At 36.9% G+C, this 12,434-nt stretch overlaps 1 protein-coding gene across 3 annotated transcripts; it reads left to right on the top strand.

Moving 5' to 3' along the window:
* On the top strand, positions 518-4,024 carry LOC107613424 (receptor-like protein kinase THESEUS 1). 3 transcript variants are annotated; one of them, XM_021109089.1, is made up of 4 exons: positions 518-643; positions 798-866; positions 957-1,000; positions 1,177-4,024. In XM_021109089.1, the coding sequence occupies exon 4, from the start codon at positions 1,275-1,277 to the stop codon at positions 3,834-3,836; it is 2,562 nt and encodes an 853-aa protein (XP_020964748.1). In that variant the 5' UTR covers positions 518-643; positions 798-866; positions 957-1,000; positions 1,177-1,274; the 3' UTR covers positions 3,837-4,024. The 3 variants fall into 3 exon arrangements, with proteins under 3 accessions (XP_020964748.1, XP_016170892.1, XP_016170890.1); XM_016315406.2 differs by having other exon boundaries at positions 518-866; XM_016315404.2 differs by having other exon boundaries at positions 518-1,000.

Below are 12,434 nucleotides of genomic sequence, written 5' to 3'. Positions count from 1 at the left end.
TTCTCCGTACTTTGGTAGCACAAATGTTGCCATGTGTAACGAGCTGAATGCGTACTTGCACCTTGTTGATGGGTTTGTGAGTTAATCGCAAAAAAATTTTTTCAGTGGTGACAGCCACCACTACCACCATAGACTGATGATGCTAAACTAAATTTAAATAATCACAAGAGAAAAAGAAAAGTAGAAAACATATACCTAATTATTATGATTAACATTCAACTTAATTATAATTATAGACACTATATATATCACAGAGAATAATTTACTCTTTATTTTAGAGAAGATATGGCAACATTCATCTAACATAAATAGTTTTATATGAATATCTAATTATGTAATATCATATTATTAAAAATAATTATTTTTATTAACGGTATGAATAAACATAAAAAAATGACAGTATAAAAGATCAATGTATCAAAATTAAATTTTTATTATGTTTTTTTTTTTTTGTTTTTTTTTAATAAGATATCAAATGAGCGGCTGTATATCACAAAGCACAACCAATTCTAAGATAATTGTAGACCACATCCCCAGAACTTCCATTTTTATATTCCTTTTCAATTTTTTTAACATTATAACATTGGTGTCAAAGATTCTGAAATTTTGAAAACCACACCACCAAATCTTCAAGAAACAGCTGGTTCATTTCTTTTCTTTTCTTTTTTCTCTTCTTAATGGAAGTTAGTAGAATAATAACTAAGATTAAAACTTTGAAGTTCCATGAACCTTTTTTCCAAGTCATAATTTTTCTTTCTTTGTTGAGTTTTTGTGGGGTCCCCATTTTTGTTCTGTAGATGACAGCCTAATCAACAGCCTGGAAAAGGGTGTGTGTGCAGCCACCACACTAAAAAGCTTTCAACTTGGTTGATGATTCATACTTGAAGCATTTTCATTTTTCACTAATGCCATTCACGTAATCAACCTTAATCCCACTCTCATTTATTCTCTTTCAGAACTTGCTCAATTTTTGCCATACACATTTTCCCTCGAAGACAAGGTATGCATATCAAGACAACTCTTTTTTCTTTTTCTGTGTATTTCTCACTCTACTTACGTAAGAGAATTCTAGCAACTAGATTTTGACACCACCTCTTCTGTATTTGTGTCTTGTAAGAAATGTTTGGTTTTTGTTTGTTTTGTGCATTGAATTTGATAGATCCGAGGTTGGTGCAGGTTTTTGTGTGTGTGTGCATTTGGGAAAAGAGGTGTTGTTGTTGCTGATGCTCACAACCTGTTTGATTATATGGGACTAGTGTGAAGACAAGGCTACAATGTTGATGATGAAACTTGTTCTCAAGTGGGTTTCTTCTGTTTTTGTTGTTTTGCTTCTGTTCTTGTTGAATGGAGCATTTTCAGCAACATCTTCTTCATCATACACTCCTCCTGATAACTATCTCATTGCTTGTGGTTCCTCAAAAAACATCACCTTCCAAGGCCGCACCTTTGTTCCTGATTCACAGCATTCTTCACTAGTGTTCAAAACTGGGGATTCTCTTGTTTCTGCTAGTTCCAATTCTAGTACTGCACCATCCCCAATTTACCAATCAGCTAGGATCTTCACTGATACAGCTACATATAGGTTTGAGATTGCGCAAGAGGGTCGGCACTGGGTCCGGCTTTATTTTTCGCCTGTCCGGAACTCCGGTCACGATTTGAATTCTGCTTCTGTGACAGTTGTTACTGATAATTTTGTTCTCTTGAGCAATTTCACATTTAGGAGCTACAATGGTTCTTATATGTTTAGGGAATATGCTATCAATGTTACCTCTGATACCTTGACTATGACCTTTATCCCTTCTAATGGTTCAATTGCCTTTGTCAATGCAATTGAAGTTGTGTCTATGCCTGATGATTTGTTTGTTGATCAGGCATTGGCCCTTAACCCCTCGGCCCCATTCAGCGGCCTCTCTGAACTCGCTTTCGAAACAGTTTACCGGGTGAACATAGGAGGTCCCTTGATTACTGCCCAAAATGACACCCTTGGAAGGACTTGGGAGAATGATCTGAAGTACCTCCATGTGAACAGCTCGGTCACTAATGTGTCGGTTGATCCTTCTATCATCAAGTATCCAGCAGGCGTGACGCCTCAGACGGCTCCGAATTGGGTCTATGCCACAGCTGAAGCAATGGGGGATCCAAATGTGCCCAATTCCAATTTCAACATTACTTGGGTCTTCCCTGTGGATCCAAGTTTCTCGTATTTTATCCGGGCACATTTTTGTGATATTATGAGTACTTCATTGAACACTTTAGTGTTCAATATGTTCATAAACTCTGACATAGCTATTGGAAGTCTTGATCTCTCATCCATAACCAACGACTTGGATGTGCCTTACTTTAAGGACTTCGTCTCCAATGCTTCGGACTCTAACACTTTAACAGTAAGTGTTGGTCCTGATACCATGGCAGATCTCACTAATGCTACTATGAATGGATTGGAGATAATGAAAATCAGCAATTCACTGAGGAGTTTGGATGGGCTTTCTTCAGTTGAGAGTCTCCTTCCTAGTTCACAATCAAAGAAGAACAAGATAGGAATAATAGTTGGTTGTGCTGTTGGAGCTTTAGCTGCCATAATATTTGTTGGATTATGTTGTTATTGCTGCTTGGTACGACGCAAATCAAAGGATACTCAACAAGGTGGTCATCCATGGCTGCCTTTGCCCTTGCATGGAAACTCTCAGACCATGACAAAAATGTCAACACTGTCGCAAAAGAGCGGAACTGCAAGTTGCATATCTTTGGCTTCCTCAAATCTTGGACGCTTCTTCACTTTCCAAGAAATTCTAGACGCAACCAACAAATTTGATGAGAAGTTGCTTCTTGGTGTTGGTGGTTTTGGTAGAGTTTACAAGGGAACTCTTGATGATGGAACCAATGTAGCTGTTAAGAGAGGCAATCCTAGATCTGAACAAGGTATTGCTGAATTCCGAACAGAAATCGAAATGTTATCCAAGCTTCGCCACCGTCATCTTGTGTCTCTCATTGGTTATTGCGATGAGAGGTCAGAAATGATTCTTGTCTATGAATACATGGCTAATGGACCCCTCAGGAGTCACCTGTATGGAACTGACCTGCCACCTCTGTCCTGGAAGCAGCGGCTTGAAATCTGCATTGGAGCAGCAAGAGGCCTCCATTATCTCCACACAGGTGCATCTCAAAGCATAATTCATAGGGATGTAAAGACAACAAACATCCTCTTAGATGATAACTTCGTTGCCAAGGTTGCTGATTTCGGCCTCTCCAAAACTGGTCCTGCTCTTGATCAAACTCATGTGAGCACTGCTGTCAAGGGCAGTTTCGGTTATCTTGATCCCGAATACTTCAGGAGACAACAGCTTACAGAGAAATCAGATGTCTATTCTTTTGGAGTAGTTCTAATGGAAGTGTTATGCACAAGGCCGGCTTTGAACCCTGTCCTTCCAAGGGAGCAGGTTAATATAGCTGAATGGGCAATGACTTGGCAGAAAAAGGGTATGCTTGATCAAATCATGGATCAAAATCTAGTTGGAAAAGTCAACCCTGCTTCTCTTAAGAAGTTTGGGGAGACTGCTGAGAAATGCTTGGCTGAGTATGGTGTGGATAGGCCATCCATGGGAGATGTCTTGTGGAACCTTGAATATGCTTTGCAACTCCAGGAGACCTCGTCGGCACTTTCGGAGCCAGAAGATAATAGCACGAACCACATTACCGGAATTCAGTTGACTCGTCTTGAGCAATTCGACAACAGTGTGAGTATGATGGATGGGGGCATTTCTGGCACCGATGATGATGCTGAAGATGCTGCGACAAGTGCAGTGTTCTCGCAATTGGTAAATCCTCGTGGAAGATGAGTTCTTTCTTGTGTACCATTAGTTCAAGCCTTGGACTAAATTGAAAGTCCTGATTGATGAATGAAAGTTGTTTCTCATTTCATTATTGTTTTTGTAATTTTTTTTTCCTTTTTGCTCATAACATAAAGTTACCATGTAATATAGTATAGTTGTTCAGTTCTACAATAAAAGTTAGATTTGGTGAACCATCTTACATGCAATGTACTTTACAAAATTGTGGGTACCAATGTACTCCACAAAAATCACTTTTTTTTTTCCTGAACCGTTTCCAATTTTATCATTCCATGATATCCATAAATCAATTTGATGTTTAAAGCTCACTATCAACATATTTTGAAAATGATAGTAAGTAAAATGGATGAAAAACATTGATAGATAGAACTCATATTATCAACTTGCTAAACTACCTTAAAGAATCACCTCTTGATGTTGTCCAAAACTTTACCTGTTTTTCTTAATTTCCTTTGAATGTCAACTTATTTCTTACCATCCTGCCAATGCACAATCAATAGAGTAGATCTCAATTGTATGTTTCTTCTCTAATGGGCTGTGACTAATTGGGAGTGGATTTTCTTAAAAAAAAAAAAATCAATTATTTGGTAAATTATGATTTTTTATTATTGAATATTTTTTCTTATTTATTATTATTTTTTGTCTCACTTAAAAAGTGTAAAGTGAGAGATCACATTTCGCCAAACAATTGAAAAAAAATTAAGAAGATCTATTCTTCTCACTAATTGTTACAATGCCTCATCTTCATGTAACCAATTTTCTCTTAGATGTTTTTGGATACACAATAAAATCGTTCATCCAATTCAATTCAAATTGAAAACTGATTAAAATCCCACTAATTTGGATTTAATTGGATTTTATTTTTACCAAATCGCATGAATTAGATCGGATTTCGAATCTACTTTTTAAAACCAATCAAATCCAATCTAACCAGGACAATGTAAATCCAATCCAATTCAAACTGATCCAAACTGCTTAAAATTGGATTGGGTTATCTAAAAAAATAATCCAATCCAAACCGCATCGCAAGTAAGATTAATGTTTGGATCGGATAAATTTTTTATAACAAACTTATCGAATTCGCACCACAAATACCCCTACTAATCGCCTAGTGACGATTTTCTGCATAGACGTTTGTTCATAAAAAAAAACGCGTGTATATGTTACTACTCCTTTTTTTCCACGTTTTTTTAGCACACAATTTTTTGTTGAAGAGCACAAAAATTTTTTGAGATAACACAATTTTAAAGCACAGCACAAAAAAAAAATTGCACATAATACAAATTTATCGATATAGCATATAAATTTTTGCACATAGCACACAAATCTTTGCACAAAGCACACAAACTTTTGCTATGAATATTGACGAACAGGAATTTTGCCAGTAAAGAATGTCATAAAAACAGTCGCGTTGTAGATATAGTCTCTAAACCAACAAAAATCCCTTTCGTGCAAACGTTTTGGTTGTCACAAGTAACAAACCCTTTAAAAATTGTTAACCGAGTATTCAAACCTCGGCTCGTCTTCTCAAGGAACTGCAGGGAAGTATGTTCTTATTATTGGCTATAAAGGTTGTAATCGGGGTTTAGAAGATGAGAAGCAAGTGATTTAAATGGCAATTAAAATCAATAAATAACTGTAAAGCAACTTTTGGCAGGGTAAGAGAAATTGGAAGTCCAACTTGGTTATCCCTCTCAACAATAATGAAAGTTGAATCTTAATTCCTCTTAGTTAACCTTTAAAGCAAAGGAAAGTCAAGGGACTAATTAGTTTGACCTTCGAATCCTATTTATTTCCTAAGAAAAAGTTGGGATTATTGAAGTTCAGTTTAATTAGCAAGATAGCGATTATCAATTATGCTGAGTTGGATAATGTTGAGTTACTGATTTCTTAACCAAGACCAAAAGGGAAAAAAGTAAAATTGCTGGAATAAAAATGTCCTTAGATGGGAAGCAAAAATATCTTAAATCAAAGAGAACAATAATAAACTGAAATACCTCAAATAATCATTAATTCAAATCATAACATGGAAACGGTTCATAAGCCAATTTGGCAACATCTATAGATACGAATAAAAGCATTAAAGTGAAAGTAGCATAGAAACATAGATTAAAGTAAATATTAAACCTGGATCGAGAGTCACTCTTAAAAACTAAGAGAAGTCCTAAATCCTAATCCTAAGAGAGAGAGGAGAGAACCTCTCTCAAACTAAATCTAAATCATGGAAAGTGAAAATTGGCCAGCTCTCCCTGAATGGATGCATTCCCCCACTTCATAACCTCTGGTCTATGCCTTCTGGACTTGGATTTGGGCCAAAAAGGGCTTCAGAATTCGCTATGAGCGTTTTCTGCAATTTCTGGTGCGTGGCCTCTGTCACGCGTCCGCGTGGGTCACGCGGTCGCGTCATTCGGAGCTTTTCCTTGCCACGCAGTCGCGTCAGTCATGCGACCGCGTTATATACGTTCTGCTTAAGGCGCGCGGTCGCGTCAGTCATGCGACCGCGTCACTGCTTCTTTGCGCTTGGCATGCGTCCGCGTTGCCCATGCGATCGCGTGGATGCTAATTTCTTCAGAAGCTCCGTTTTGTGCTTTCCTTCCAATTTTGTATGTTTCCTTTCCATCCTTTAAGTCATTCCTACCTTAGAAGATATGAAAACTACTCAACACACTAATCACGGCATCGAATGGAATTAAAGGTGATTAAAATAATTAATTTAAAAGCATAGAAAACATGTTTTTCACATACATCACATAATAAAGAAGGAGAGTAAAACCATGCAATTAACACGAATAAGTGGTTGAAGGATTGAATAAATCACTCAAATTAATCACAAAATACATCATAAAATATGGGTTTATCAAATATACTTTGTTAGTTGGGTTAGTTAATGTTCTAATTATATAGTCCTCCAAAAATTTTTATATTATACATCAAAATTTCTATGCTGTGCACCAAAATTTTTGTACTGTACAGCAAAATTTATGTGTTGTGTGTATTTTATTAGTATAGTGTACAAATTTTTACATATAGCACATAAATATTTGTATATAGCACACAATTTTTTGCATATAGTACACAAATTTTTACTATAAATTTATTTTGTTAGTTAAGTGAGTTAATGTTCTGGGTATGTAGTCCTTCAAAAATTTTCTGTGCTGCACATCAAAATTTATGTGTTGTACATATTTCATTGGTATATGATGAGCGGATAATTTATATGCTTTTTGGCACTATTTTTAGGTAGTTTTTAGTATGATTTAGTTACTTTTTATTATATTTTTATTAGTTTTTAAATAAAAATTATATTTCTGGACTTTACTATGAGTTTGTGTATTTTTCTGTGATTTCAGGTATTTTCTGGCTGAAATTGAGGGACCTAAGCAAAAATCTGATTCAGAGGCTGAAAAAGGACTGCAGATGCTGTTGGATTCTGACCTCCCTTCACTCGAAGTGAATTTTCTGGAGCTACAGAAGCCCAATTGGCACGATCTCAATTGCGTTGGAAAGTAGACATCCTGGGCTTTTCAGCAATATATAATAGTCCATACTTTGTCCGAGTTTTGATAACGCAAACTGGCGTTTAAACGCCAACTTTCTACCCTATTCTGGCGTTAAACGCCAGAACTGGCATAAAAGCTGGAGTTAAACGCCCAAACTAGCACCAAAGTTGGCGTTTAACTCCAGGAACAGCCCAAGCATGAAAAAGCTTCAATGCTCAGCCTAAGCACACACCAAGTGGGCCCCGGAAGTGGATTTCTGCATCATTTACTCATTTCTGTAAACCCTAGGCTACTAATTTTCTATAAATAAGACCTTTTGTTATTGTATTTTCATCTCTGAAACACATTATGTAACTTTACGTTCTGAGACCTCCATGGGAGGCTGGCCACTCGTCCATGTCTACCCTATTTTCACTTATGTATTTTCAACGGTGGAGTTTCTACACCCCATAGATCAAGTGTGGAGCTCTACTGTTCTTCATAAATTAATGCAATTACTACTGTTTTTCTTTTCAATTCAAGCTTATTCTTGTTCTAAGATATTCATTTGCACATAAGAACATGATGAATGTGATGATTATGTGACACTCATCACCATTCTCACCTATGAACACGTGCTTGACAACCACTTCCGTTCTACATGAAAACGAGCTTGAATGCATATCTCTTAGCCTCGAGATCAGAGCCTTCGTGGTATAAGCTAGAATCAATTGGCAGCATTCTTGAAATCCGGAAAGTCTAAACCTTATCTGTGGTATTCCGAGTAGGATCTGGGATGGGATGACTGTGACGAGCTTCAAACTCGCGAGTGTTGGGCGTAGTGACAGACGCAAAAGGATCAATGGATCCTATTCCAATATGAGTGAGAATCGACAGATGATTAGCCGTGCGGTGACAGTGCATTTGGACCATTTTCACTGAGAGGAAGGACGGTAGCCATTGACAACGGTGATCCCCCAATATACAGCTTGCCATGGAAATGAGTACGTATGATTGGATGAAGGCAATAGGAAAGCAGAGGTTCAGAAGCAACAAGCATCTTCATACGCTTATCTGAAATCCCACCATTGAATTACATAAGTATCTCAATCTTATTTTCTGTTTTAATTATATTTTAATTATCAAAATCCCATAACCATTTGAATATGCCCGACTGAGATTTACAAGGATGACCATAGCTTGTTTCAAGCCGACAATCTCCGGGGGATCGAACCTTACTCACGTAAGGTATTACTTGGACGACCCAATGCACTTGCTGGTCAGCTACACGGAGTTGTGTGAAAAGTGTGCGATCACGATTTCGTGTACCAAGTTTTTGACGCCGTTGCCGGAGGTTGTTCGAGTTTGGACAACTGACGATTTATCTTGTTGCTCAGATTAGGTAATTTTATTTTATTTTAAGCTTCTATTTTTATTTTATTTTTGAAATTTTTTTTTCAGAATTTTTAAGAATGAATTCTAGAGTTTCATGATGATTTGTCGAAGTCTGGCTGGCTATGAAGCCATGTCTAATCCTTTAAGTCTTGCTGTTGAATGTAATGATCTGCTGAAGCTTGGCTGGCCATTGGCCATGTCTAGTGTTTTGGACCGAAGCTTTCACTGAAAGCTTGGCTGGCTAGTAAGTCATGTCTAATTCCTGGACCGGAGTTTTAGACTAACATTGCATGATTCCTGGAATTCTCATTAAGAATTTTGAATTCCTTATTTTCTTTTTCCAAATAATTTTCGAAAAATACAAAAAAAATTATAAAATTATAAAAATAAAAAATAATTTGTATTTCTTGTTTGAGTCTAGTATCAGATTTTAAGTTTGGTGTCAATTGCATATTTTTCTTTCTCGCAATTTTCGAAATCTTATGCATTATGTTCTTTGTTGATCTTCAAGTTGTTCTTGATGATTTTCTTTGTTCTGATCTTTGAACTCTCCTGTTTGGTGTCTTTTGTTGTTTTTCATATGCATTTGCAAAATTATTATTGTCCCTAGTATACAAACTTCTAAGTTTGGTGTCTTGCATGCATAATTTGTTTTGATCTTGATTTTCCATGTTTAGTTCATTCTGTTGTTTTTCTTTCTCATCATTAAAAATTTAAAATTTTTTTCAAAAGTATGTCTTTTCAAATCAATAATACAGAGAATTGAAGATTCAGAAGATACAGCAGAAGAATTACAGAGAAAAAGCTGGGCGTTCAAAACGCCCAGTGAGGAAGGAAAACCGGCGTTTAAATGCCAGCCAGGGTACCTGGCTGGGCGTTAAACGCCCAAAAGGGTAGTATTTTGGGCGTTAAACGGCAGGATGGCACGGGAGGGGAGATTTTGTTTTCAATTCAAATCTTCAAAATTTTTCAAAATCAAATCTTTTTCACATCATACCTTTTTCAAATCACATCTTTTTCAATTTTCTTTTTAATATTTTCAAAAATTCCAAAATAATTTTCAAAATCTTTTTCTTATTTTTATTTCATATTTTCAAAATTAATGCTAATATTTAATATGATTGATTCAAAATCTCAAGTTGTTACTTGCCTATTAAGAAAGGTTCAATTCTTAAATTTTAAAATCATATCTTTTAGTTTCTTGTTAGTCAAGTAATCAACTTTAATTTTCAAAATCAAATCCTCTTAAATTGTTTTTCAATCATATCCTCTTAATCACATCTTTTTCAAAATAATTTTCAATCATATCTTTTTGATTGCTAATTTCAAAATCTTTTTCAAAATCACTTAACCACTTTCTCACTTTTAATTTTCGAAAACCATCAATCAATTTTTCAAAATTCTTTTTTTTATTTAAAAATCTGTTTTCGAAAATTTCCCTACCTCCTCACCCTCTTCTATTTAAGGACTAACACTTCTCCTCTATTAGCAATTCGGACTCTCTCCCTCTCTATAAGTTCGAAATGTCTTCTCTACCTCATCCTTCCATTCCTCTTTTCCTCTAACACCTCAAGGAATCTCTATACTGTGACATAGAGGATTCCATGCTTTTTTGTTCTCTTCTCTTTCATATGAGCAGGAGCAAGGATAAGAACATTCTTGTTGAAACTGATCCAGAACCTGAAAAGACTCTAAAGAGGAAGCTAAGAGAAGCTAAAGCACAACTCTCTGAAGAGGACCTAACAGAAATTTTTGAAAAAGAAGAAGACATGGTAGCCGAAAACAACAACAATAGTGGAGATGCAAGGAAGATGCTTGGTGACTTTATTGCACCCTCTTCTGACTTCTGTGGAAGGAGCATCTCAATTCCTGCAATTGGAGCAAACAACTTTGAGCTTAAGCCTCAATTAGTTTCTCTAATGCAGCAGAATTATAAGTATCATGGACTTTCATTAGAAGATCCTCATAAGTTTTTAGCTGAATTCTTGCAAATCTGTGACACCGTTAAGACCCATGGGGTTGACCCTGAGGTCTACAGACTTATGCTCTTCCCTTTTGCTGTAAAAGACAGAGCTAGGACATGGTTGGACTCACAACCTAAAGAAAGCCTGAACTCTTGGGAAAAGATGGTCAATGCCTTATTGGCAAAGTTCTTTCCACCTCAAAAATTGAGTAAGCTTAGAATGAAAGTCCAAACCTTCGGACAAAAAGAAGGCGAATCCCTCTATGAGGCTTGGGAAAGATACAAGCAATTGATCAGAAGGTGTCCTTCTGGCATGCTTTCAGAATGAAGCATCATATGTATATTTTATGATGGTCTGTCTGAACTGTCCAAGATGTCATTGGACAACTCTGCTGGTGGATCTCTTCATCTGAAGAAGACGCCTGCAGAAGCCCAGGAACTTATTGAAATAGTTGCAAATAACCAATTTATGTACACTTCTGAAAGGAATCCTGTGAATAATGGGACAACTCAGAAGAAAGGAGTTCTTGAGATTGATACTCTGAATGTCATATTGGCTCAGAATAAAATATTGACTCAGCAAGTCAATATGATTTCTCAGAGTCTGTTTGGAATGCAAGCAGCAACAGGCAGTACTAAGGAAGCTTCCTCTGAAGAAGAAGCTTATGATCCTGAGAATCCTGCAATGGAAGAGTTGAATTATATGGGAGAACCCTATGGAAACACCTATAATCCTTCATAGAGAAATCATCCAAATCTCTCATGGAAGGATCAACAGAAGCCTCAAAAAGGCTTCAACAACAATAATGGTGGAAGAAATAGGTTTAGCAATAGCAAGCCTTTTCCATCATCTTCTCAGCAACAGACAGAGAATTCTGAGCAGAGTCCCTCAGGCTTAGCAAACATAGTCTCTGATCTATCTAAGGCCACTCTCAGTTTCATAACTAAAACAAGGTCTTCCATTAAAAATTTGGAGGCACAAGCGGGTCAGCTGAGTAAAAAGGTTACTGAAACTCCTCATAGCACTCTCCCAAGCAATACAGAAGAAAACCCCAAGCGAGAGTGCAAGGCCATAACCATGACCAACATGGCCGAACCTGGAGAGAGTAAGGAGGACGTGAGTCCCAGTGAGAAAGACCTCATGGGACTTTCTCTGGACAAAAGGGAGTTTTCCTTTGAGGAACCAAAGGAATTTGAAGCTCATACAGAGACCATAGAGATTCCACTAAACTTCCTTCTACCATTCATGAGCTCTGATGAGTATTCTTCCTTTAAAGAAGATGAAGATATTGCTGAAGATCAAGTTGCTAAGTACCTTGGAGCAATTATGAAGCTAAATGCCAAATTATTTGGTAGTGAGACTTGGGAGGATGAACCTCCCTTGCTCATCAATGAACTGAATGATCCGATTCAATTGAAATTACCTCAGAAGAGACAGGATCCTGGAAAGTTCTCAATATCTTGTACCATAGGCACCATGACCTTTGAAAAGGCCCTGTGTGACCTGGGGTCAAGTATAAACCTCATGCCCCTCTCTGTAATGGAGAAATTAGGGATCCTTGAGGTGCAAGCTGCAAGAATCTCACTAGAGATGGCAGACAATTCAAGGAAACATGCTTATGGACTTGTAGAGGATGTCTTGGTAAAGGTTGAAGGCTTTACATCCCTGCTGACTTTATAATCCTTGACACTGGGAAGAATATGGATGAATCCATCATCCTTGGTAGACCCTTCCTAGCCACAGCAAAA

The sequence above is a fragment of the Arachis ipaensis genome, chromosome B08 (genome assembly GCF_000816755.2).
Source record: "Arachis ipaensis cultivar K30076 chromosome B08, Araip1.1, whole genome shotgun sequence".
In the NCBI taxonomy this organism is placed as follows: domain Eukaryota; kingdom Viridiplantae; phylum Streptophyta; class Magnoliopsida; order Fabales; family Fabaceae; genus Arachis; species Arachis ipaensis.
This window is presented reverse-complemented; position numbering and strand designations above follow the sequence as displayed.